The 25,000-nt window shown below is 38.0% G+C and overlaps 2 protein-coding genes across 3 annotated transcripts in view; one reads left to right on the top strand and one right to left on the bottom strand.

The window, feature by feature from the left end:
* The window catches only part of LOC135200282 (antifreeze protein Maxi-like), a 300,869-nt gene that overhangs the window by 182,135 nt on the left and 93,734 nt on the right, over positions 1 to 25,000 (top strand). The gene's annotated exons all lie outside the window — the stretch shown is intronic.
* The window catches only part of LOC135199838 (indian hedgehog B protein-like), a 135,273-nt gene that overhangs the window by 62,510 nt on the left and 47,763 nt on the right, over positions 1 to 25,000 (bottom strand). For both annotated transcript variants that reach the window (XM_064227976.1, XM_064227977.1), the window contains exon 2: positions 18,376 to 18,473. In XM_064227976.1, the coding sequence (XP_064084046.1) occupies positions 18,376 to 18,463 (88 nt within the window). In that variant the 5' untranslated portion in view covers positions 18,464 to 18,473. The remainder of the gene's footprint in view (positions 1 to 18,375; positions 18,474 to 25,000) is intronic.

The raw sequence follows: 25,000 nt of genomic DNA, 5'->3' as shown, positions 1-25,000 counted from the left end.
GAGTCTCGCCATGGGTACCCTTTACTATACTTTTCCAAGAATAAGAGGTTTGTTGCACTGAATCACGTTAGCGGATCACTGTATAGGTTGAAAATTCATTAGAAGAGTCATATCTATCAGTACCGTGATACACCCAAGTAGATACGGCTACAAATTCCTCATTATCAGAATCTATTAAGAGCCTCATCTGCAAATACCATTCACTTTCCAACGAAAAGAACATTTCAACATCAGCACTTAACAACCGGATGATATTTCCAGGAAAAAAGAAGAAAATTTTATTCTCAGCCAAATAACCAAGATGTGAAGAGGCGTTTCATGCATATTTTGTTAAGAACGCTTTGCATCAGAGCTTGTCCCTTGTCAGATGAACTGTTGGATAATGCAATGTGACTATTCCAGGAAAAATGGAAAAAATTTTATCCTCAGCCAAATAACGAAAATGTAAAGAGGAGTTCATTGTGTAGATTTTGTTACGAACGCTTTGCATCAGAGCTCGTCCCTTGTCAGACGAACTGTTGGATAATGCAGTGTTGACAGTCGGGCCTCAAATATAACCTTTGCGTGGGCGCCCGTTATTATCCAAAGTCTTGGCAAAGTGCCATCATCCATGCTGTCATGGTTAATGAGATTCTCCCCGCAATTATGAAGAGGCGTTTCTCTTTTGGGGAAAATTCCTTACATGAACAACAGAGACAAAGACTGCTTTGTGGGGAGTAAATGTCGTGGAATATTGATAGAGACAAGGGCATATATTGTATGTATTTGAGGGCCAGAAGAGGTTCTGTTCAATACTGCGAACGACAGGTTAGGTTAGATAATTCAGCAGGGATAAAATTAACCAGAGGACCAAGGTTCTACATCTGGACAGACGGTGGCTGAAGAGGTTGCAATGCATACACCTTGTTTTTTCTTCATCTTTTCAAAAATTTTACCTTTCGTGCATATTATTTTATTTTGACATGCTTTTAAGTTTTACAAAATGTTCTTCCTTCATGTTATTATCTGAATCGGCCCATTCCTCTCTCTCTCTCTCTCTCTCTCTTCTCTCTCTCTCTCTCTCTCTCTCTCTCTCTCTCTCTCGTTTATTTAGAATAGACTCGTACCATGCTAAAACTCGTTAGGTACTTATTTCGATTTCAAGAAATTCTTTCATTTTATTCTTCCTGTTATCCTTTGTGAAAGCCGCAAATTTCTATAATCTCCTATTTTTACTCGTGTAAATTCACTTCACTCTATGGCAAAGAATTCGTAATGCCTAACAGCCACTCCATATGTTTACTTTTGCCTATGACCATATTTGGGCCGAATTAGACAAAAATTGCATCACGTCCTTTCCACCAGTCCAGAGTTCCCGATCTCTTTGACTCATCGTTCAGGCGATATTATTGGAACGTTGAGATTTAGATTAATTGTTCCTTCGCTCTTTCGCTCTAAAACTTATTCCTCGTAGTGGGGAGGGGAGGGTAGTGCCGTCAGTGCACCTCATGCGGTGCACTGTAGGCATTACGAAAGGTTCTTTGCAGCGTGCTTCGTTTTCCCTGACTGCAACCCCTTTCGTTCCTTTTACTGTATCTCCATACATCTTCTATCTCTTTCATCTTACTTTCCAACCTCGCCTAACAACTGATTGACAGTGCACCTGCGAGTAATTCTTTCCGATACACATTTCAAACCTTTTACTGTCGGTTTTCGTTTTAGCGCTGAATGACTTCATAGATCCCAGCGCTTGGCCTTTGCCCGCAATTCTGTATTCAATTCTAAAGCTTCTCAATGCCTCTACCTGGCCCTTCTTCGTGCCTCGATGACTGGATTCTAAGCCCATTTGATTGGCAACGTTTATTCTGGTTGAAGTTACAATGAGTCTCGCTTGGTACCGTCAAAGCTACTTGAGATGGTAAGAATATTACTGTGTAAGTTATTGACAAGATGCTTCATCTCATCTTTGCAGTCTAGCTTTGGAACTGTAGGTTTGAGCGCTCCAGGATTTTCATTCTTCACGGAATATAATAGCTAATTCAGATGGTAACAGGAAAGATCCTTCAGTGTGGAATTTATAGATGTGTACACACACATATATATCAATGTATATATATATATATATATATATATATATATATATATATATATATATATATAAAGGTATAAGCCACGAATGAAAGTAAAACACTGAATCCTTCGTGGCTTATACCTTTCTTTATCACCTTCCAAACTTTCGTGATTCAGTTATACATATGGTATATATATATATATATATATATATATATATATATATATATATATATATGTGTGTGTGTGTGTGTGTGTGTGTGGGGGCGGGGGTCACTCTTTGTAGATTGAGATCCGGTTTCTTAAACACCCGGGAATTTAACACCCAAAATAAACAGAGCTTATTCAGGAACCATATATTTGTGAAATATTTAGGAAGTGGACATTGCATGATTTGGTTGTTTAGTAAGTTGAAGACTTAATTTACAATTTTTTTTTCAAGTATATCAGCAACATTTGGCAGTTGCAGCCGAGCTTCTTGCGGTATTAGATGCTTTTTTATAACCATGTCTCGTACCATTCAGAGCTCTCGTGGAGGAAAGAAACACATAGATGACTGAAATTACATTTATTGAAGGCAGAAAACAAACGCTGATGGCTGAAAAATTGATTGGAAATGTTAAGTGAATAGTTGCTAAGTACGCCTACATACATTAGCAGAAATATCCCGTAGGGGAGTAGTGCCATCAGTGGACCTCAGCCGGTGCACTGTAGGCATTACTTAAGGTTCTTTGCAGCGTGCCCTCGGCCCCTAGCGGTAACTCCTTTCATTCCTTTTACTGTACCTCCTTTCATATTCTCTTTCTTCCATCTTACTTTCCACCCTCACTTAACAATTGATTCTTAGTGCTACTGTTAATTACCGTTCAGCGCTGTATGACCTCGGGTCCCAGTGCTTGGCCTTTTAGTCTAAATTCTATATTTAATTTAATTCAGTTTAGATTGTTTGACAGTGATGAAGTCTTACCACAGTTCCGTAGCGGTGAAAGTGATGGAAGCAGATCACTTATCTTGACAACGGATAAAGGAATAGATGATTTGATGAATTCAACACACTTAGTTGGAGACGAAGCTCTCAAGTGTGTACCTAGAATATGTTTTCACTGTTTGCTTTACATAACCAGACAGGGTACTTCAGCGTGCTGAAGATTATTTGTCTTCCTCCCAGACAAGACGAAAGGACCATACAACCGACTTTTAACATCACGTTTGGAATGACGCCCCCAATTCAAACTTTGAGGGCCGAATGATGGATTTTAAAAAGCACATGTGAACTGCGTAAGTGATCATTTTCCAAATGTATCTCTTTCAGTGTGTCTTTTTCACTTACTTCAAAGCATACTATACCGAGAGGTTGCTGAATGGGGTTTTAAAGAAAGATATTACAGATATGCTGGATTTAGTGTGAAAGTTAGGTGTTTCCCCTCCCTTATATGGCTTCAGACTGATGATGTGGTATATGGTCCGCTGGTATAGTGGTTAGACGGATGATATGGTAGATGATCCGCTTCTATAGTGGTTAGACGGATGATGTGGTAGATGATCCGCTTCTATAGTGGTTAGACGGATGATGTGGTAGGTGGTCAGCTGGTACAGTGGTTAGACGGATGATGTGGTAGATGGTCAGCTGGTATAGTGGTTAGACGGATATGTGGGTAGATGGTCAGCTGGTTACATGGTTAGACGTATTGATGTGGTAGGTGGTCAGCTGGTACAGTGGTTAGACGGATGATGTGGTAGATGGTCAGCTGGTACAGTGGTTAGACGGATGATGTGGTAGATGGTCAGCTGGTACAGTGGTTAGACGGATGATGTGGTAGATGGTCAGCTGGTACAGTGGTTAGACGGATGATGTGGTAGATGGTCAGCTGGTATAGTGGTTAGTGTCGTGGCTTGTCATTCAGATGTCGCGGGTTCACATCTCCCTCAGTGATGAAAAATCACAGTCTCTGTATCATGATCAATTTCTGCTGCACTGTGGGGTCTGCAGTGGGAGGTTGGAAGCTTGAATTTTCAAGATATTATCTTGAAAGATCCCTGTGTCCATGTTCCACGTGAATAGGTTTCATCTACTGAAATTATGATGATATTAATGGTTTCGACGAACTTGCAGACGACGAGGATCGTCCTCAAGAATTGGTTTCGTACTTTGAAGAATGCTATATTTGTTTCTCAAGAGCGAACTCTGCAAGGTCTTCCTCGAGCCCGAAACAAGAAGAGTGACTTGCCCAACTTAAAAAGAAAAAAAAATTCGTTTTGAAGTTCATGAAATACCAGTTGAAGGAAGTGTGATCCACAGCAAAAACAAGTAAATAATGCACCGAAGAAAACGACTCTTCTGTACAGAATATAATGCTGTTTGAAACTGCCACGGCTCATGAAACTCTCAGCAGCTACCCATAAAACTTTCAGTCACGGCCCGATGGTGACCTGTGTTGTTGGCACCTACATAGCGGTGACTGGCACGGGATCAGTACTAGATTTAACCTTGAATAAAATAAAAACTACTGAGGCTAGAGGGCTGTAATTTGGTATGTTTCGATGATTGGGGGTTGGATGATGAAGATACCAATTTGCAGCCCCTCCAGCTTCAGTAGTTTTTAAGATCTGAGGTCGGACAGACAAATAGCCATCGTCATCTCAATAGTTTTCTCTTAAAGAAAACTAAAGTAAGAGTTCTGGAGAACAGTAGCTAGGAAGCTACATCATTAAAAGTATTATTTAAAAGTTTTTTCAAATATTGCTTACTAAATGTTTTTTTTTTATTAAATTTCGCATGTACAATTAGTTACTTTTAATTGCTAATGAATGTATAAAGAGTGCATTTGACTGCCTTAATCATGAATAACAGGAAAGTGACTAATCTGAGTACCATACCGGGAAAAATTCTGAATAGCGTAATGCAAAATATTCTAAATGCCATGAATATTGGTCTTAGTTTATTCGAAGGTTGTGCAAAAATTTTAACAGTATTCATACCCTGGAGTCAAATAACCTAGTATGAACTAAAAAGGGTTGCAGAGATTTTATGGGGTTCTACTTACTGGGTGTGTAGATGCCGGGTCAAAGTTCCGGGAGTTGAAATGCCTAGAGTCGTGTATATATTAATAATTATACTATATATATTATATATATATATATTATAATATATTATCTAATATATAATGTGATATATGTAGAGTATATTATATTATATATATATATATATATAATATATATATATATAATTTATATATCGATAGATAGATAGACTCAAAATAGAAAATGGTTTAAACGTTATAAAGAATTTTCAGTATTTATAAGTACATATGATATATATAAAACACATTTTATATATGCATATATATAAATATATCTATACGTGTAATACTATATATGTGTGTGTGTGTGTGTGTGTGTGTATATATATATGTGTGTATGCATATATATATCTATATATATATATATATATAAAATAAATTTATACACAGAAAAATCTGTATAACATGTAAAACATTTTCCATTTCGAGATTCTGTCTAACTGACTTCAATTTTGTCATTTTTTCATCTTAATTTTTTTCCTCTACATAGAAAGTAGTAGAATATGGAGAGAATTTTTTGTATCCCTTAATCTATGTCGGCTTAGTGACATTGTAAGCGGAATCAGCTTTATTTACTTTTTGTCAGAATAATATTCTTTTTTGAATATGGTGACGTAACTCTTGTTCGACTATCTTCTCAGTTGCACATATACGCGCAATAACCACACACATATATATTATATATAATATTATATATATATACATATATCTATTATATATATATTATATAATATATTATATATATATATATCTATAAAGCATGTATAGATTTGTGTGCATATATATTTAAATATATAATTAATATATATATACGTATATACAGTATATATATATATACACACACACACGCACACACACCACACACACACACACATAATATATTTATATATTATATATATATGATATATATATATATATAAGCATATATAGGTATATACCTACCATATATAGATATATATATATATATAGAATATATATATAATATAATATACATATATATACATAATATTACGTAAATACTATTTGGACCTATTTTTCTCTCTTAAGCAAAGTCTATTGAAGTTAATGTTCGCAGATACTGTTTTCTTAACAAGTCTCCGAATCAGTCTATATTTCTTCTTTTTTACTTTTTGGGCAAGCTTCTCATGAATAAGGAAATATTATTCAATCTTCTTTCCATTTACTTATTCTAGTCGACGGACCATTTCCCCAACTCTCGGACGCGTCTCCAGGACTAGATTAGAAATTAACACACAAGTTTTTTTTTCTTTTACTGCATTCGGATTTTGAATTTCAAATATGACGGCACTGAGTATTGAATTTCTATTTGGTCGACGATGTCTTATTCTCTCGCAGGTGGTCTGGGCGGCAGCGTGGGCATTCCTATAAGTAGATTCACATCAACCGTGCATTTGATGTTTAGGCCCATCTCTTACGACGCTCCTGATTGGCTGTTGATGAGCTAGTCACAGGGCTGGAAACTCTCAGTCTGTCTCGAGAGTTCACATAGGCAGGATGTGTGTTCCTCTTCTCCTGAGGGGTAAGTCTTTCAAATGTATACTTCAGGAAAGGTGGAACACACATCCTGCCCATGTGAACTCTCGAGAGAGACTGAGAGTTTTCAGCCCTGTGATTGACTTATATACAGCCAATCAGGAGCGCCGTATGGGACGGGCCTAGATATCAAATGCACGGTTGATGTGAATTTGCTATAGTGCTCTGTTGGACTTCTCCTATGCTGCGGCTTGTAGCAAAGGGCGTAGGCAAGGTCGGGATTGTTGTTGAAGATTAAGCTGGCCTTATGCCAGCACGGGCTCTTCCTCATAGAGCAGCCCGTAGAAGGTCGGGATTCTCGTTTGTTACCGATAGTCTTGATTTGCTTTGTTGCCGGCAGTCGTGTCGAAGGGTGTTCTGTCACTGGTTTCCTTGTAGAAGGTAGGATGAAGTCCGTGTTCCTCGGTATATTTAGCGCAAGCTGTTGTTGATATTTTAAGGTCTCATGTATAGTATATATATAATAATATATATATACATGTGCAATGTATTATATATATATATATAATATATATATATATATATATATATATATATATATGCATGCATGTATGTATAGGTGTATATATGTAGTATATATTTTCAATTCTGCCAGAAGCAAGTCAGCATGACACGCTCATTTTTTTTATTCATTTTTTTATATTTTAAACTTCCTCGCCCATCTTTTCTTCTTCCTCTTGTCCCTCCTCGAGTATTAAAATAGCCAAGTAGAATAGAGAGGCTACTGCACCGACAAGCATCCTGACGACAACTGAGGTCTGGACACGAAACATTGTTTGCAAACAGTTTGGAAAATGTTTGCAAACATTTTTTTCCAAACTTTGTCTGCAAACAGTGTTTCCTGGTGTAGACAGGCCTTTTTACTGACAGCTTCTGTTATTTGCATTCTGTGTAACTGCTTCTTCATGCACGACTTCTGTGCTTTCTAGTAATTCTTCTATTGTCGGTTTACGGTCGTTGTCGCCTATGTAGTGTTGAATGATTGCCCTTAACGCCCATGGGTAGTAGTGCCCTGACACTTGCAAACGCTCTGTGGTAGCCACGTACATGCCCCGTGAGGGTGTAATGCTATCAGTGGACGTCATGCTGTGCACTGTAGGCATAACTTAAGGTTCTTTGCAGCGTGCCTTCGGCCCCTAGCTGCAACCACTTTCGTTCCTTTTACTGTACCTCCTTTCATATTCCCTTTCTTTTATATTACTTCCCACCCTCTCCTAATAATTGATTCACAGCGCAACTGCGAGGTTTTCCTCCTGTTACATCTTTCAAACCTTTTACGGTAATTTCCATTTCAGCGCTGAATGACCCCATAGGTCCTAGTGTTTGGCCTTTGTCCTAAATTCTGTGTTCAACTCAACTCAACGCCACGTAGACGTGAGAAGTGCAATTACGCACTGTTCCTCATGGAAAGCTTCTCACGCAAAGCTCGAATGTGTTAGGCAGCTTCTAACATTAACTAATACGATAGCAATGTAATAGAAGGCTGCATACAAATAAAATTTGGCCAGCCCTATGAGAGCTGAAGGTCAGCTCAGTGGTCTAGTTAAACTACTCTTATAATAATTATAATAATACATACGAAAATCGTTGGGCGCATATGCCAGGGCACTAATGAAGACGCCTAGGTCACCGAGAAACATTACGTTGTGTGTTTTTTTTATCTTTAGTTTTACCAGAACACTGAGCTGATTAACAGCTCTCCTAGGGCTGTCCCAAAGGATTAGATATTTTTACGTGGCTAGGAACCGGAACCAATTGGGCACCTAGCAACGGGAGCTACAGCTTATTGTGGGATCCGAACCACATTATATCGAGAAATGAATTTCTATCACCAGAAATATATTCCTCTGATTCCGCGTTGGCAGAGCCGGGAATCGAACTTCGGGCCACTGGATTGGCAACCGAGCGCGAAAACCACTCGTCCAGCGCGGAACTATTACGTTGTGTTACGAAGCCACATATCACAGCCAGTTCAAGGATGAGGTCAAGGATTTTCTATGGTATCTGCTGCCGCCCGAACCTATACTCTGTTTTTTCTATCTGTCCATCCGCCTGTGGTGTTTGCGCATGGTAACACTGCGTCCCGGGCTTTAAATAATATCCTATTTCGAATATTAACGGTGTAATTCGCATACAATAAATTATTAAAACACTTTTCAGTTGCAAATGTATACCCAGATATCCTTTTATTTACCTAAAACTTAGACTTAGCGTAACTATTTAAAGCCAGGGACGCAGCGTTACCATGCGCGACCACCACAGGTGTATGGACAGATGGAAAAAAACAGAATATAGTCAGTATCCTTGTAATGAGAAAAAGCACGGCATTTCAGTAGAGAGATGTGGGAGTCGACCAACGTAGTATACAAATTTAGATGTACCGAAGGGGACATGTCAAGCCCTCGGCAATTACGACATAGGTCGCTCCACTACCACTTTATGCAGGCGATTGAAAGCTTACCGTAACCAAGGAACAATATTTATGTTTGCATTATTACCAGGATCTGTGTACGCAGTATGTACATAATCTCCCTCCTATTTACTCAGTTTTTCTAAGTGTACAATTGTCCATGCATAAGTACTTACACCGATGTGCACACGATTTTACACTGGAGAGAGAGAGAGAGAGAGAAAGGAGAAGGATGAGAGAGGAGAGACGGAGAGAGAGAGAGAGAGAGAGAGAGAGAGAGAGAGAGAGAGAGCATAAAGGTAATTAACATGTCAGTCAAGTTTCCCAAAGCGACCGGCAACAATTCGGGACATATACATGGAAGTGATATCTGTCGGTCTGATTGACAGGGAATGGGTGGGAAAGACAGGCGGAGGGTGGACCCATCTGGGTTTGGGCAAAAACTTCTGTTTTAGGGACGAATAGCAATTTTAAGATTAAGGAGGATTAGCTCATAGGTTGGTGTTCCTGAGGTCTTTTTTCCTCTTCACTGGATTAAATGTTCCAATGGGGACCGCTGACTCTTGAGTCAAGAGTTAGCTTTCATTAGATCCATATTTTTTCTTAAAACAATGAAGTATTTTCTCACAGGCTGTTGAATTTTGAATTTGACTTTGTTTTTATCACCAGTGAATTAAATCCTTCACAGAGAGCTTTGGATGGCTTCCTTCTATGATCTGTCAAATGACGTCCGTGTTTCCAGCCTTTAAATCTCGTAAAAACTGAAAAAGCCATGAAGATTGAATAACGCTGCTCCAATTTCAATGATACCTGTTATTTATCTTTAGTGGATGAAATCACCCCAAACAGGAACAGGACGAACTTCTGTGTCATAGTGTATAAGGTCCGTCTAGTCTGTCCTTGTGGTATACTGCTTTTCTTTTAAATCTCAGGTGAATGAGAATAATTCTCATTTTTGATGAATAAAGTACCCAGCTGAGAGCACTTAAAGACCCTTCACTAACATCTACTTTTCATTCCGTCCTTGTGTCCAGTCTTTAACTTTTAACGACCGGGGTTGAATAATTAAATTCTCATTGAAACCAATGCCTTAGGGCGGATTAGGTGGACCACGAACTCAAAATTAATCTGTTTTGCGTTGTAGTATGTTTGGAGTCACAAATTAGTAGATGGACTTATTAATGGCCCAAATTTCGAAGGAAGTTCAGCTTAACGTGCTGACGGATTTGGTTAGCAATGCAAGATTTTCAACTCTGAACTATATTGCTATTTTAATGCTGGATAGAGAGAAATAAGAACTTGTGAATCTTTTTATAAGTTTTTTAGGAGGAGGAGGAGGAGGAGGAGGAGGAAGGAGTAGTAGTTCGTATCCTTTATGGCATTCTTGTGCCCTTCAACAAATCAGATACTAGTAGCACCATCTGTTACTGACATTCCAAGCGCAAGATTTTCAGAACATACTCATATGGCTTGTGTCTTTTTACACTACCATTCGTATTCTTATGTAGTCGGGGAAAGGGTTAATTAACTTTGAAAAGGGGTTCGGGTTCGGGAAACAATTTCACCAATTAATTCCGTCCTACCATACATGAAAACATCACGAATTTTTCGACTTTGAATGATGGAGATCGCATTAATCTACCTTGATTGTTTCTGAAGTGACCGTTGATATTTTCTAAAACGACCGTTGGTCTTTTCTTTAATTGCAGTTGATCTTCTCTACGGTGACAGTTTTTGTTTTGTTTTTGTTTTTGTTGTTTTTGAATGAAAATTTGTTTTCTCGGGAATGACCGTTGATCTCTGAAATAAACATTGATTTCCTTACAGCGACCGTTGATTTTTTCTGGAATGATCGTTGATCATTACTAAAATTAATGTTGATCTTTTTCTGGCGTTTTCTTAGATTCGGTGGAGTTTGAATGTACAGTTATCTTGTTATTTTTATTTTCAATTTTATTTATTTATTTATTTATTTTAAGTAAAGACTACTATTCCTCTTTCTATTCCGGACCTTATTACTTACTTTAAGGTCAGATATCAAGTCCACACATAATTTAAGTACTATTACTTTAGATTCGGTACTTACAATGGGGTAAATATAAATTACCTATGTAAATTGAGCCTATGATTTATTAAGCTTTAGGCCAAGTTTCTTCGTTTTGACGCTAGAGGGCAATCCCATTCATTCCATAGGGTGATGAATAGCGAAAAAAAGCTATAACATTGAATCTCTCTCTCTCTCTCTCTCTCTCTCTCTCTCTCTCTCTCTCTCTCCTTATTTCTTGTGAATTCTACACTTTTTCTCCTTATATAAGTGTGCACAGGGACTGAAGATACTCGGTCATTGCATGTGATCGTTAGACCTAAAAAATAAAAAAAAATCTTGAGTAAAAAAAGCGTAGAGTTTCGAATTTTCATCTGTCCACACCGATGGCGCACACAAAAAAACACGTCCATTCATATAATCGAAAGCCATAGAAATTTATCACCACCGTCCCTAGAAATATTGCGGCCATCACTAGAAATAATCTTGGAATAAGATCCGCGGATAAAAAGTTACTGGAATATATTGCTGATATCAGTGGAAATGCAAGTTCTTCGAAAAAGACTTTTGGATGAAATATGTTTTTCCAAAGGAGAGTTTACCGGTCTGGAATATATGAGTTTCTAATCTTGACACGTGTGAGTGTGTGTATTTTGTATTCTAACTGTTGTATATGGTCGTTTAGAGCTGAAACAATAATACTGAATATTGAAATGTTTCTCCCATTAGTAAGATTTTCACTTTGGAACAGTTTATTTTTTCTTACCTTCTCCCTGGTTTTATGCCATCTAGTAATATTCCTTCTGTTAATAAGAAGCTAGATATAGATAACCCTTCGACTATTTGCTTTATATGACCGTTGCGTCAATACAACGAAGATCATCGTCGCTGAAAGAATTCTACAACATCTGATGAAAAGTTTTTGTCACAAAACATTCTTGCAAAACATAAAGAGTAATAAGGTACAATAAAACAAAAGGGTTCGAGTCTAGGACTGGTGTTCTCACGTTGGGAGGAACCATTTTTCACCGCAACCTACGTGACTCATAGGAAGTCAGATGCGAGCGTCAGTGGGTTCCAGTGAAGGACGGGAGTCACTTGCAGTATGTGAAATAATGACAGAATGTAAGAGGGACTTAATTAATCAAATGACCTGTGACATATTTTATGGAGAAAATTAAATTTGCTCGACTGACGAAGTGACGCAGTTTCAGAAGTGGTCTGTGCTTGGAAGGGCTACCGTCTTTTGAGTGTTAGGTGCCACTGATGTTTATCCTAATAGTTGCTTAAGGCAGGGCAGCGACCTAGCCACCTCATCTAGATTCGGAAGGGTAGGGAGCTGCTCAGCCATGCTCCTCTTCGGAGAAGAATATTGGCGGCTGGAAAAATATTTTACCTTAGAGAACGGGCCCACTGAACACACCCAACCCATCTCTAGGCAGCTTCGCAGGAGAATCATTTGCTGGCGTATTCTAGCATTTGGTTGTAAAACTGAAGTGAATATTAACGTTTGTGTGACATCACCAAGAGTGCGCGTGGCCTCAGTTTCGCATCTGAGGAAAACAAAATTCTTTGTTGTTGTAGAACAGTGGTTCTCAGTGGCGTAATCGGCATGGTCTTGACCTGCCACCTCGGTGGCCGCGAGTTCGATTCTCGGTCATTTCATTGAGGTGTGAGAGATGTGTATCTCTGGTGATAGAGGTTCACTCTCGACGTGGGTTCGGAAGTCACGTAAAGCCGTTGGTCCCGTTGCTGAATAACCACTGGTTCCAAGCAACGTAAAATCACAATACAAACAAACAAACAATCAACCTTTTTTGGCCCATGCACACTTTCACCATGGGTATGCCAGAATGCCATTCCCCGCCTGCCCACCCCATTCCAAAATTGCCTGCTTCAAAAGGTGCATTCCAAATAATAAGTCACAGAATACTAACGCAAACACACAAGGTAATGGAGAGAGAGCCCAGTCTGACCTAAGTAGTGCGGACCAATGCACACTGCGTTCGGTGTGGTCCTAGAGCCAGTTTGAGCCTGCCAATCTGTGATCATTATTCGCCTCCTGAAACACTGAAATTCTCCCGGGGGTGGGGGGAATTCCCCTCTGGTTGAGAACCACTGGACTGTAGAGTTCAGGGGCAGCTTCATAACTCATGCCTGAGTATTTGTTCACCTTATGAAAATAGAGTCCTCTGAAAACGTAACTCGTTCTGTCTAATATTTTGTGAAGCTGGAATGCAATCAGTGCTGTAGATTTATTACGGGAACTGTATTATGTATGTCTGTGATTAGAGCAGTAAGAAAATTCTTGATCTCCACCTAAAAAGTTTAATAAGTTTCCGAAAATGGATGTGAAAGATTAATATTCATAAAAAAAAATTCCTTTCTGCCGTAAAAAAATATAATGCAACTTTCTACAACAACAAAAGTATAGCAAGATTTAACATGAAATCGCGTGGAAGTCAAATGTAGCGTTTGTAACCTTCAACGGAATCTAGAGGAAAAAAGAAAAAACTTTCATCTTGTGAGATAAAATACATTGAAATACCGAAAGGAAAGTGTTACCATCTCGGTGGGGAAAAATATAATCTTTTCTGGGTCATTAAACACCGGGAGTCACCCGAACTTGGCCTCTGATGTTATCCGATGACATTTATGACTTCATTTGTCATGAATCTATTGGGAAGCCTTACTTTGGATATTAAAAAATATAACTAATGTATTATCGATAACCTCCTGTGTGTTCTTCTGTCATTTGGTTCACAACCTGTTTTTAGTTTTCTGTAAAAGAAAACTATTGTGATGGCTTTGTCTGTCCGTCCGCATTTTTCTGTCTACCCTCAGATCTTACAAACTACAGAGGCTAGAGGGCTGCAAATTGGTATGCTGATCATCCACCCTCCAATCATCAAACCAACCAAATTGCAGCCGTTTAGCTTCAGTAGTTTTTATTTTATTTAAGGTTTAAGTTAGCCATGATCGTGCGTCTGGCAACGGTAAAGATAGGCTACCACCGGGAAGCGGCTGAAAGTTTCATAGGCCGCGGTTCATACAGCATTATATGCTGTACAGAAATCTCGATTTATTCGACGCCTTTTTTACTTGTTTTTATTCTAAGGAAGTTAAGTATATCTTAGTTTATCCAGACCACTGAGCTGATTACAGCTCTCCTAGGGCTGGCCCGAAGGATTAGATATTTTTACGTGGCTAGGAACCAATTGGTTACCTAGCAACGGGACTTACAGCTTATTGTGGGATCCGAACTACATTATTTCGAGAAATTAATTTATAATCACCAAAACAAATTTCTGTGATTCCTTGTTGACAGAGCGGGGAATCGAACTCGGGACTACCGAATCGGTAGGCTAGCATGTATACACTCGTCCAACGAGAAACTATTTTAGGGAAGTTTTGCGTAAGAACAGTTCGTAGGTGAAGTTCGTTTCATTAACTAGCCCTTTTATGCCAGCACGGGCTCTTGCTCATAGAGCAGCCCGTAAAAATAAAGTCACTTATCACGGAAATCACAACGTATAAAATGTAACACAGAGTAAACAGACACACGACGAAAATAAAACAATAGATCGCAAGATAAAGCTTTTACCTCCACTCCAAGGCATTAGCGAAGGCGAATGGTATTCCACTCCACCGTCTATTTATGAATATTATATATGTATGTACACACACACACACGCACACATATATATATATATATACACATATACCTGTGTGAGTGAGTGTGTGTGTAGTGTGAACGCGCCGGTTTATCTGTAAGCGCGTTTTTGTCAATTTTCAGGTAAAGAGAGAAGAATATTTTTGGTAAGTGTCTTATTTCTTGTAGCCTAAAATGACAGACAGATATAGAATTACGTGTCACTAGTCTCATCTTTCCTTTTATATGATGTCGATCATGGAAGCCGAGACGACGAAACAAAAATGTATAAGAAAACTGTATAACCGGATAAGTCAAAGGCATAAAAGATTCAAGATAAAGGAAAAGATTCCCTTATAAATAGGTTTCAAGTATCTTCCATTTTTCAGGGAAAGAATTCTGAAAAGTAAGACAGTAGATGTTTTAGTCATTTTATTTTTACTTAATGCTTCACAGACGAGAGGCTATTAAGTGAGATTCATTTGAATAATGGACCTTTATACGTTGATAGTTTTAAAAGTGAATTTATCACGTTGAACATGGAATAATTGTGAGCGCTTTTCACATGTATTTCCGGTACATAAAAAAGTTCTTCAACTTTAAACTGTGCTCTAAGGAGCAAGAGCATTGCTGACACAAGGCCATTGGCAATATAATAAAATTATTCAACGAGACTTAAAAATTCACGTTTCCAGAATCACCAGGTTCTCTCGAAAGATATGTGTATTTTTTTTAAATGATAAACGAAGATTAAAGCTAGGCAGTGTTAAAGAAGTTGGACAGCCAGGTGGGAAGATACAAAAGGGAAGGAATGAAAAGTAAAAGACGGAAAGGTATGCTGCTAAGCTTCAAAAGGATGGCTACAGTATACAGCACGAAGCGCACTGTAGGTGAAAGTCGATTGTTCATTGGTTTAGACCAGAAGTTCTTAACTAGGGGAATATTACCCCCTGTTGGGGAATTTTAGAGTTTCAGGGGGAGAATTGTGACAACAGATTGAGAGGCTCAAACTGGTTCTAGGACCACACAAAACGCAGTGTGCATCGGTCCGCATTACTGAGAGGTCACACTGGACATTCTCTCCGCTAGCTTGTGTGTTTGTGATATTATTTTGTTGCATATTATTTGGATTCCACCTTTTGACGCAGACAGTTTTGGAAAGGGGGTGGGAATGAGTCTGACATATGGTGAACGGGTGCATGGGCCAATGAGAACCACTAACCACTAGTTTAGCTTAATCTGCCTTATGCCAGCATGGGACATCACCTAAAGAGAATAAGAGGCCTGGTGTGGATCTCTGGTCTGGGAGCAATGTCATAAAAAACCCTTAGAGAATTCATCCTACTCCTTGATTTGGTAGAACAGCGAACTCGGCCACATTCACCGGAAAAATAACTTCGTTGAAGAGTATTTTTTCTCTCGTCGCTGTTTACTTTTGGAAAATGGTTTGCCTTCGCTTTCTTAACGCCTGTGAGTGTCACCACTTTTGTTATAACTGAAAATACTCTTAATAGGACGAGAAAATACTTGGAACGTTCTGTGCGAACTAGGCTTTTATCTCCCTCAGAGTCTGGAACTAGGATAAACACTTCGACATCACTGTGGCTTGTGGAATTGGTTCAGATCCAACGTGTTTCATTCCCAACATGAACAACGCGTTGGGAGAAAATAGTAGGCCTACGTGTGAAAAAAGTTTGTTGGGGAAAATAGTAGGCCTCATTTGAAAAAAATTTGCATGGTTCAATCCTTATTCATGTTGGGGTTTATAATAGGGGATACTATATTTTATTTATGCGTTATCAGTGTTCGGGTCTCAGTGTGACTCATTGCCGCTCCCTCCTGATCTGTAAGATCTGATGAAAGTTCAGTAATGGCCACGGTAGCGGTTTAGAGACTAGCGGTGAAACGAACAAGTATTTGAGTGAGGTTTAATTCTTCTTGACAATTAAGCAGAATTCTCTGCTGCTTGCCTTATAGCACACAGGTACACACAAAAATGAGCGTCCATCTTCTCATTCAACGTTAATACATAGTACAGTAACAGTCATTTTTATGTAATTTGGACGGTAACCAGTACTGAGAAGTGAACGTGATACGTTAGTTCGTTTAATAGAAACCATGTATGAAAGCAAAGGATATGAAACCCTTGCAGACCTAAGATGGTAAAACCAGAAAAAATGAAAGTCGAGGATTTTAAACAAAATAACCCTGAAAACCGACAATTCAGTACTAAACATTCTTGAGAATGTTTAGTACTGAATGAGGTAGATCTTGGAAACTCGCGATAATCATTTTTATAACCAAAGCTTTAAGGTGCTAATGAGTTTAAGGATGAAACCGTTGAAATGCATGATAGTTGTAACCTGAAAACTCTTAAAAAAAAAACCAAGAATCAGAAATTAATTACCTTGAAAGCTTAAAAGAATCCGACACAAAAACTCCTGAAGGCTAGAACTGAATCCAGAAACCCTAAAAATCCAAAGCATTGAAACCACAAAAGAGAAAATACGTGAAAATCTTTATAACTAAAATGTTTGGCTCTATAAACCCGAAAGAACTAGTGACTTAGAAAGTGAAGAGGATAAGCATGTGAAAAACTGATCAACCAAAGAGTTAGAAACTTAGGGCTCTGTAACCATGGAGTAAGAATGTGAAAACCCTCAAGCATCAAAGAGTTGGTCTGTATACTTGGTAACTATGGACTAAGAATGTGAAAACCCTCTAGGACCAGAGTTGAACTGTAAACTTAATATCCATGGTATTAGACTTTATTAAAACCTTCAAGAACCAAAGAGTTCATCTGTTTACTCAATGTCGATGGATAAGAATGTGACGTGTAAACGTAATAACTATGATAACTATGGAATCAGAATGTTAAACCCATCAAGAACCAGTTGAGCTGTAAACTTAATAAGTATGGAATAAGAATGTTAAGCCCCCCAAGGACCAGAGAGTTAAACTGCAAACTTTACAACTATGGAATAAGTGTCGAACTCGCAAGAACTAAAGAGTCGTAAACTGCGAACTTAACCATGGAATGAGAATGTTAAAACCCTCAAGAACCAAAGAGTTGAAGTATGAACTGAATAACAATGGAATAAGAATATTAAAACCACCAAGAATCAGATAGTTTTAAGGTAGATTTTAATAGCCAAGGGGTAAGATTGTGAAAACCACTAAGATTTAGAAATTGAGGGCTTAATAACCAAGGGGTAAGAATATGAAAATTTTCAAGAACCAAAGAGTTATAAACTGTTGACTTAATAACCAAGGAATCAAAATGTTAAAACCCTCAAGAACCAAAGAGTTCGAAATTAAGGAATTGATAGCCTAGGGGTAAGAGTGGGAATACCTTCAAGCACCCGATTTCGAAATTGAGGACTTATTAACCAAGGGGGAAGAACGTACAAACTTTCAAGGGCCAAAAAGTTACAAAATGAAGATTGTTAATAACCAATTGGGGGGTTAAGAGATCGAATGCCCTCGAGAACCAGAGTTAAGAAACCGAAGACTTAATAATCAGGATGTAAAAATGCAAAATAAATATATAAATAAAAAGCATTCAAGAATCTTAAGAGTGGCTTACCTTCGGTCGACAGAGGAGGCTGAGGTAAAGCAAAGGTTCGAGAGAGGACCAGAACTACTATGAATAGTCCCTGTGGTCCCCCAACCATGATCTTATGTCTGGAATGAAAGAAAAGCATTTGGTTAGCAACGGAACATCTCTCAGTATAAGCTAGTGGTAATAAATTGTTCTTTGAACACTTATCTGTACTTGGAACAAACTCTTATCTCTAGTTGGAATACTCTTCTCTTGTTGGATATTAAAGCTCTTGTTGTAATACCTCTTAAATCTTGCTGGAACACTTCTCATATTGGAACACTGCTGTGGCGCGGAAATCATGCCTGTCAGTAGTCCTGAGTTAAAACAAGATTGAAATTCCCCATAAACTAAATATGCTTCTTTTACATTTATATTTTCTTAAAAAGTCCGACTATCACAACTTTTGCATAATCATTTGAGTGAACCCAACGAATCTATCCTTTCATATTTAGCGCCCAAATATGTTATTTTAAATTGGCTAGGAATCTCATCAGAATCACAAGATTTGCTTTCATGAAATCAGAATTTTTAGGATTATATTCGCTTGTATCATTGAAAGTATAAATTTGGCTCATATTTGTAAAAGGGAAAACTCTGATCAGCGATGTTAGATTTACAGTAAAGACATCCCTTCCATGATACAAGTGAGACTTGAGCCATTGAATTCTTTTATTAATACCATTAACTTGACAGAAAAGACTGCATATAAAATAAAAGGAATGACTAATATCTGCACACAAAAATACTTGGGAGTAATGAAGAGAAACTGCAAAGACCAATGCACGTAAGATGAGAGAATTAAAAGTACATGTGAGCAACAGAAAGATTTCGGATGTAGGTAGAACCAAGATGGAACAGTGGATACTTACAGTTACTTAGGAGTAATTATTGTAGAGCAAGACAGTTAGTAAGATGTATTTACAAGCCTGGGAGAAAACTAATTGTTCATTGAAGTCGAGGCAGATTGTATGAACGGATTTTTGAGCCAGCTCTTAAATATCGAAGTGAAGTTTGAAGATTAAATGGGAATGAAATAAGAGAGGTGGAAAGTAGTGATCAATTGATTGGTTGGTTAGGATATGTGGGATATGTATGTGGAGATAAATAGGATAAAATCACACACACACACACATATATATATCTATGTATGATGTATATATATATTATATATATATATATCTATATATATAATATATATATATTTATATATATATATATATATATATATAATATATATATATATATTTATATATATATATATATACATGTATATATATATATATATATAATATATTTATAATATATATCTATATATATTATAATTATGTTTTATATAATATATATATATATACATATATATATATATATATATATATATATATATATATATATATATATATAATTATATAATATATATATATAATATATATATATATATATATATATATATATATATATATATGAAATACTATATATTTGTTCTTATCCTTTCAGGATGTAATTCCCTGTCTTTGTGAATGTTTTTTGGTTTTTTCTCATAACTAGAGAAAGAACTCTGCCTCTCTCTTGTCTGCTTCCAGAGTCCTTTGATTGTTTCTTCGTGGTTTTTTTTCGATAAACTGAGAAGTCTCAATCTTCCTTTGTGTTACCTTGATTATATAACCAACTTTGTCCGATTTCTTTTGGGGGAGAACCCCCTGGGGGGATGGGACGTCAATCTCTGTCTGTTCACAAAAATGGAAAATAGAATCTGGCTTCCGTCAATCAATCGAATTCGAACATCCGGAAATTTATGGCCGTATTTCAGGAGTCTCAATTGATATGCAATCCCGGACCAAAGCACGAAAAAGTCGCCCCCTTGCGGTGAATATGAATTAACCCCAATTTGGATTTCGTAGGGGCGTCATCGGATTCGGGAGAATATTGTTCTATTAAAGATCTATGAAATTTTTAGGTTTCCTTCCAGGGTAATTACGGTTTTTGGTATATGATTTGAGTCCATCATTGACTTCGAAGATTCTCTCTCTCTCTCTCTCTCTCTCTCTCTCTCTCTCTCTCTCTCTCTCTCTCTCTCTCTCTCACTTTGTGAGACCCCATTGATCTAACAATAGCCCAATCCAGTATTCAGAATTATATTCAATACAGAATAGACCGGCATAATTATGCTCACGACTGTATAATTTCCATTTCCTCATTGATCAAGTCTATTTCCCGCTTGAAAAAAACTAAATATTTGGTGACTAATTCAACTTGTGTCGGTAATTAGTTAATTGAGCTTGAAATGAGCTAGTCCACCCTCCATTTACACAGGTATTATGGAGATGGATTCTGGTGGTGTGTTTGGTTTTGTTTCTCGTTTTAGAACTCTCGGTAATTCAGGTCTGCTGGTCTGTCAGTAATCTGGTCTTATTGTATAAATAATGATATTTCTTGGAAGGGCGACATATAAGCCTGGCTAAGCCTGTTCTAAGAAGTTGGGCCCACTGTTATCTATTACAGCAAATACTTCTCTTGGTGCTTGCCCAACGGTCTGATAGCCCGAGTTCACTCCCCATTCTGCAAACGTGGAATCAGAGGAATTTATTTCTGGTGATTAGAAATTAATTTCTCGATATATAGCTTGGATTCCACAATAAAGTGTAGGTCCCGTTGCAAAGTAACCAATTGGTTCCTAGGCACGTAAATATGTCTTAATTCTTCGGGCTAGGAGAGCTGTTAATCACCACAATGGTCTGGTTTAAACTAAGATATACGCAACTTCACTTGATCCTGCGCCTTCAAATCTTAAGAATATATATATATTTTTTTTTACTTTTTCATCTTAATTTATAGTTTTAATGAATTTTAGCTAAATTGATGTTTGATTTTAAGCCCCGAATTGCCATAGTTGCCCCAGTGCTTGGCATGTATGCCTAAAATCCATAAATGAAACCATCAATTGACGTCGGACTCTTGACTCTCTGGTATGGGATAATATTCCCATATCTGAGACGATTCTCCATACACTACTTTCTTCCTGACTGAGTAAACTTAAATATTACAAGTATTACTTTGAGTATTGCTTCCAGGAGTTTGATCTCATCCCCACTCACAAAATCGAGGGCCAACCAGTTCTATAGATACTTTCCTCTGTATTCCTCGAATGTCTCAACCTGTTTCTGAAGAAGCGCAAAAAACAAATGAAAAATCTGGAGACAACGAAAAAAAATAAGACGATAAAAAAAGAAGGAAACAAGCCACGTCACATGATAAGTAAAGGAAACCACAATTAGAAGAAAGAAGACGGCGGGAAAATGTTAAACAGAGTAACTCGGAAGAGGGAAACGGGAAAAGGAAACTGGTCAAAACACGGTACCCACAGCTTGGAGTCTCTTGTAGGAAATTCCGAGAACCAACCAAAGCCAATGGCAGGAAAATCTTCTGCACGTGTGAAGCCTCCCCAATTTCCAGGAGATTTGGCCCCTAATCATCGAGCGGAAAAGTCCGTCCGTCCGCTGACGGACTTTCGCGCTGAAAAAATAGAAAGAACGATATTTCCAGGTCTCCGGTGATTGAAGGTTTGGAATAGTAATTCGTCGAGAGAGTCACTTGACGTGAGGTTTTCCCTCTGAGGAAGACCTAATTCCATTACGTTCTCCCACAGGCCGCCAACAGCCTTCGATAGGTCAGTCTTTTATAGGAATATATCCAGGGAATATTTTTCATAGGAAATATATTTATGGAAATGTGAATATTTAAAGCTGATGGGCATGAAACCGTTTTATTCTTGCTGGCTGTAGACGCACCAAAAATGGAAAGTGTTTTTGGCGAAGATCAAGTTGCAAAAACGTTTGATATCTGCCTGTACACAGGGCTTAAAATATCTATACTCTGTTTTTTTCCATCTTTCCATCCACCTGTGGTGTTTGCTCATGGTAACACTGCGTCCCGGGCTTTAAATAATGTCCTATTTCTAATATTAACGGTGTAATTCGCATACAGTAAATTATTAAAACACTTTTCAGTTGCAAATGTACACCCAGATATCCTTTTATTTACCTAAAACTTACACAAAGCGTAACTATTTAAAGCCCGGGACTCAGTGTTCCATGCGCAAACACCACAGGGAGATGGACAGATGGAAAAAAACAGAGCATAGTAACTGTAAACTCCCACTTATTAGGGAATTAACAGGAATGAACATTGCGTTGTCTAGTTGAGATTTACCTTTCGGATTAAGTTAAGTATATCATAGTTTTACCAGACCACTGAGCTGATTAACAGCTCTCCTAGGGCTGGCCCGAAGGATTAGATATTTTTACGTGGCTAGGAACCAATTGGTCACCTAGCAACGGGACCTACAGCTTATTGTGGGATCCGAACCACACTATATCGAGAAATGAATTTCTATCACCAGAAAGAAATTCCTCTGATTCCGCGTTGGCCGAGCCGGGATTCGAACTTCGGACCACCGGATTGGCAGGCGAGCGCGAAAACCACTCGTCCAGCGTGGAACTATCGGATTACGTCATCGGAACACTGACTAAGGGGAACGCTTGAATTTTGAAATTAATTGAAAAATACAAGCACATGCTGATATGCAGCTAACTGTACGAAAGAATCTTATAAGACGAGGGAAAGATAATTAGTCGATTCCCACACAAACAAAGCAAAGGGGGAGAGGGAGAGAGAGAGAGAACAGGTCATACACAGATGATCACTGCTCATCCCATGTGAGCCCAATATCCTTGAAGATCGTCGTCAGGATTCAGAGCTGATGATGCCGTCAGGCAAATAAAGGACTATTAACTCTAGGATAGAGTTGATATGCTATGTAACGTCCATTGCATGTCTAGGATTGTTAGGTCATTTTAAGGCTGATGGGAGTGGCAACTGCATACCCCAATCCTGCCCAGATCCTAGGAAGAAATTTACGGGGAAAGAAAAAAAAAGGGCCGAACTTTACCCAGAATTTCATTTCTTAACTGCAACGATTTTTTTGCAGTCATCCTTTTCCCTTGAATACATAGAAAGGAAGGAAAAAAATGGGGCGAAGTTTCTTCGGCGCAATCGAGTTTTCTTTACAGCTTATAATGCTGTATGAAACTCTTAGCCACGGCCCATGAAGTTCTCAGCCGCGGCCCATGAAACTTCCAGCCACTGCCCAGTGGTGGCCTGTGTTGTTGGCACCTATAGCGGTGCCATACGCATGATCATGGTTAACTGTAACCTTAATCAAATAAAAACTACTGAGGCTAGAGGCTGCAATTTGGAATGTTTGATTGGAGGGTGGATGGTTAACACACCAATTTGCAGCCCTCTAGCCTCAGTAGTCTTTAAGATCTGAGGGCGGACGGACAGACAAAAAGCCATCTCAATAGTTTTCTTTTACAGAAAACTAAAAAAGCAAATTAGAATTTGATAGCCTTTCCATGTTAATTTGATAAACTACGGTTCTAGTATCTTAAAACCAAAACTTAGCCTAGGATTGGTCATTTAGGATTCATTATTTTCTTCTCTTTCATTATAACCCGAAAATGTGGAATATCATGAACATTATCGTGATAGCATGAGGGTCTGAAATAGTTTTACTGAAGTTCATTGATTGTGTCAGGGATAATGATCATACATTATTGCTTAAATCACCGAAAATAATTCCATAAAATCGGTAATTATCGCTATTCCAGGCAAAGCCAATGAAATCGATGTCCAGTTAATTCCAGCTGTAATTAAAACCCAATTATTGTGATACCAACACTCACCGATTCCGAAAAAATCTGCAGATGCATGAAAAAGGGTCACTAAGAAAAAAAAATGAATGAATGAAGGAAAATTGATTGGAAGTCTCCAGCCGCAATCAGCAATGTTTTCCAGTTCAATTCTGGAAACTGGAAATGTGGAACGGGGGAAGTCTGTAAACGTGAAATAAATTTCTGACTCATCACGGGACCGAACCTTTATTCATTCATGCAGTGAAATAAATTTCTGACTCACCACGGAACCGAACCTTTATTCTTTAATGCAGTGAGATATTTCTTTCGAAGGCGCAAAGAGCCACTCATCCAGGCAGACGCTGATAACTACTGTTTAGGCCCCGTCGAAGAAAAGGTTGCTGTGGTTATGAAGGGATTGTGGGCATTATTTGTCCGCGTGCTTTATTTATTTATTTATTTATTTATTTCGTGGATTTCTCAAGCAAAAGCTCCTCGTTTGTGAATAGTTACATTCAAACAAGAATCATCCAGGGATGGGAGAAAACGCACGTTGAACTTTTCTTCGAAAATGAACCACAATTCTCATACAAGGACTGTTAAGTACATTGTTACATATTTTGATTTTACGGCAAAAATGTTTACTCATGAAGAATTCAAAGGGCTACGCTATGCACCTTGTGTACTTTCAATTATTAATGATTATTGTACCTTAAGCAATATGAATCCGTCGTCTCAATATTGTCTCACGTTAGATTTGGGTTTTAATTAAGTGTTTGTAGGCACTTGTCTGTCGGCTGCTACATTTTAAAAGTAAAGCACATTAGCACCATCTATTTGCATAACTTCAATGCTTCATTCCAAGAAAATAAACAGCAAATAACACGAGTTATTAAGATTAAGATTTCGAAAGCGTC

Source organism: Macrobrachium nipponense, chromosome 26 (genome assembly GCF_015104395.2).
Source record: "Macrobrachium nipponense isolate FS-2020 chromosome 26, ASM1510439v2, whole genome shotgun sequence".
NCBI lineage: Eukaryota > Metazoa > Arthropoda > Malacostraca > Decapoda > Palaemonidae > Macrobrachium > Macrobrachium nipponense.
Note: the sequence above shows the minus strand (reverse complement) of the source record. Positions and strands in the feature narration are given on the sequence as shown.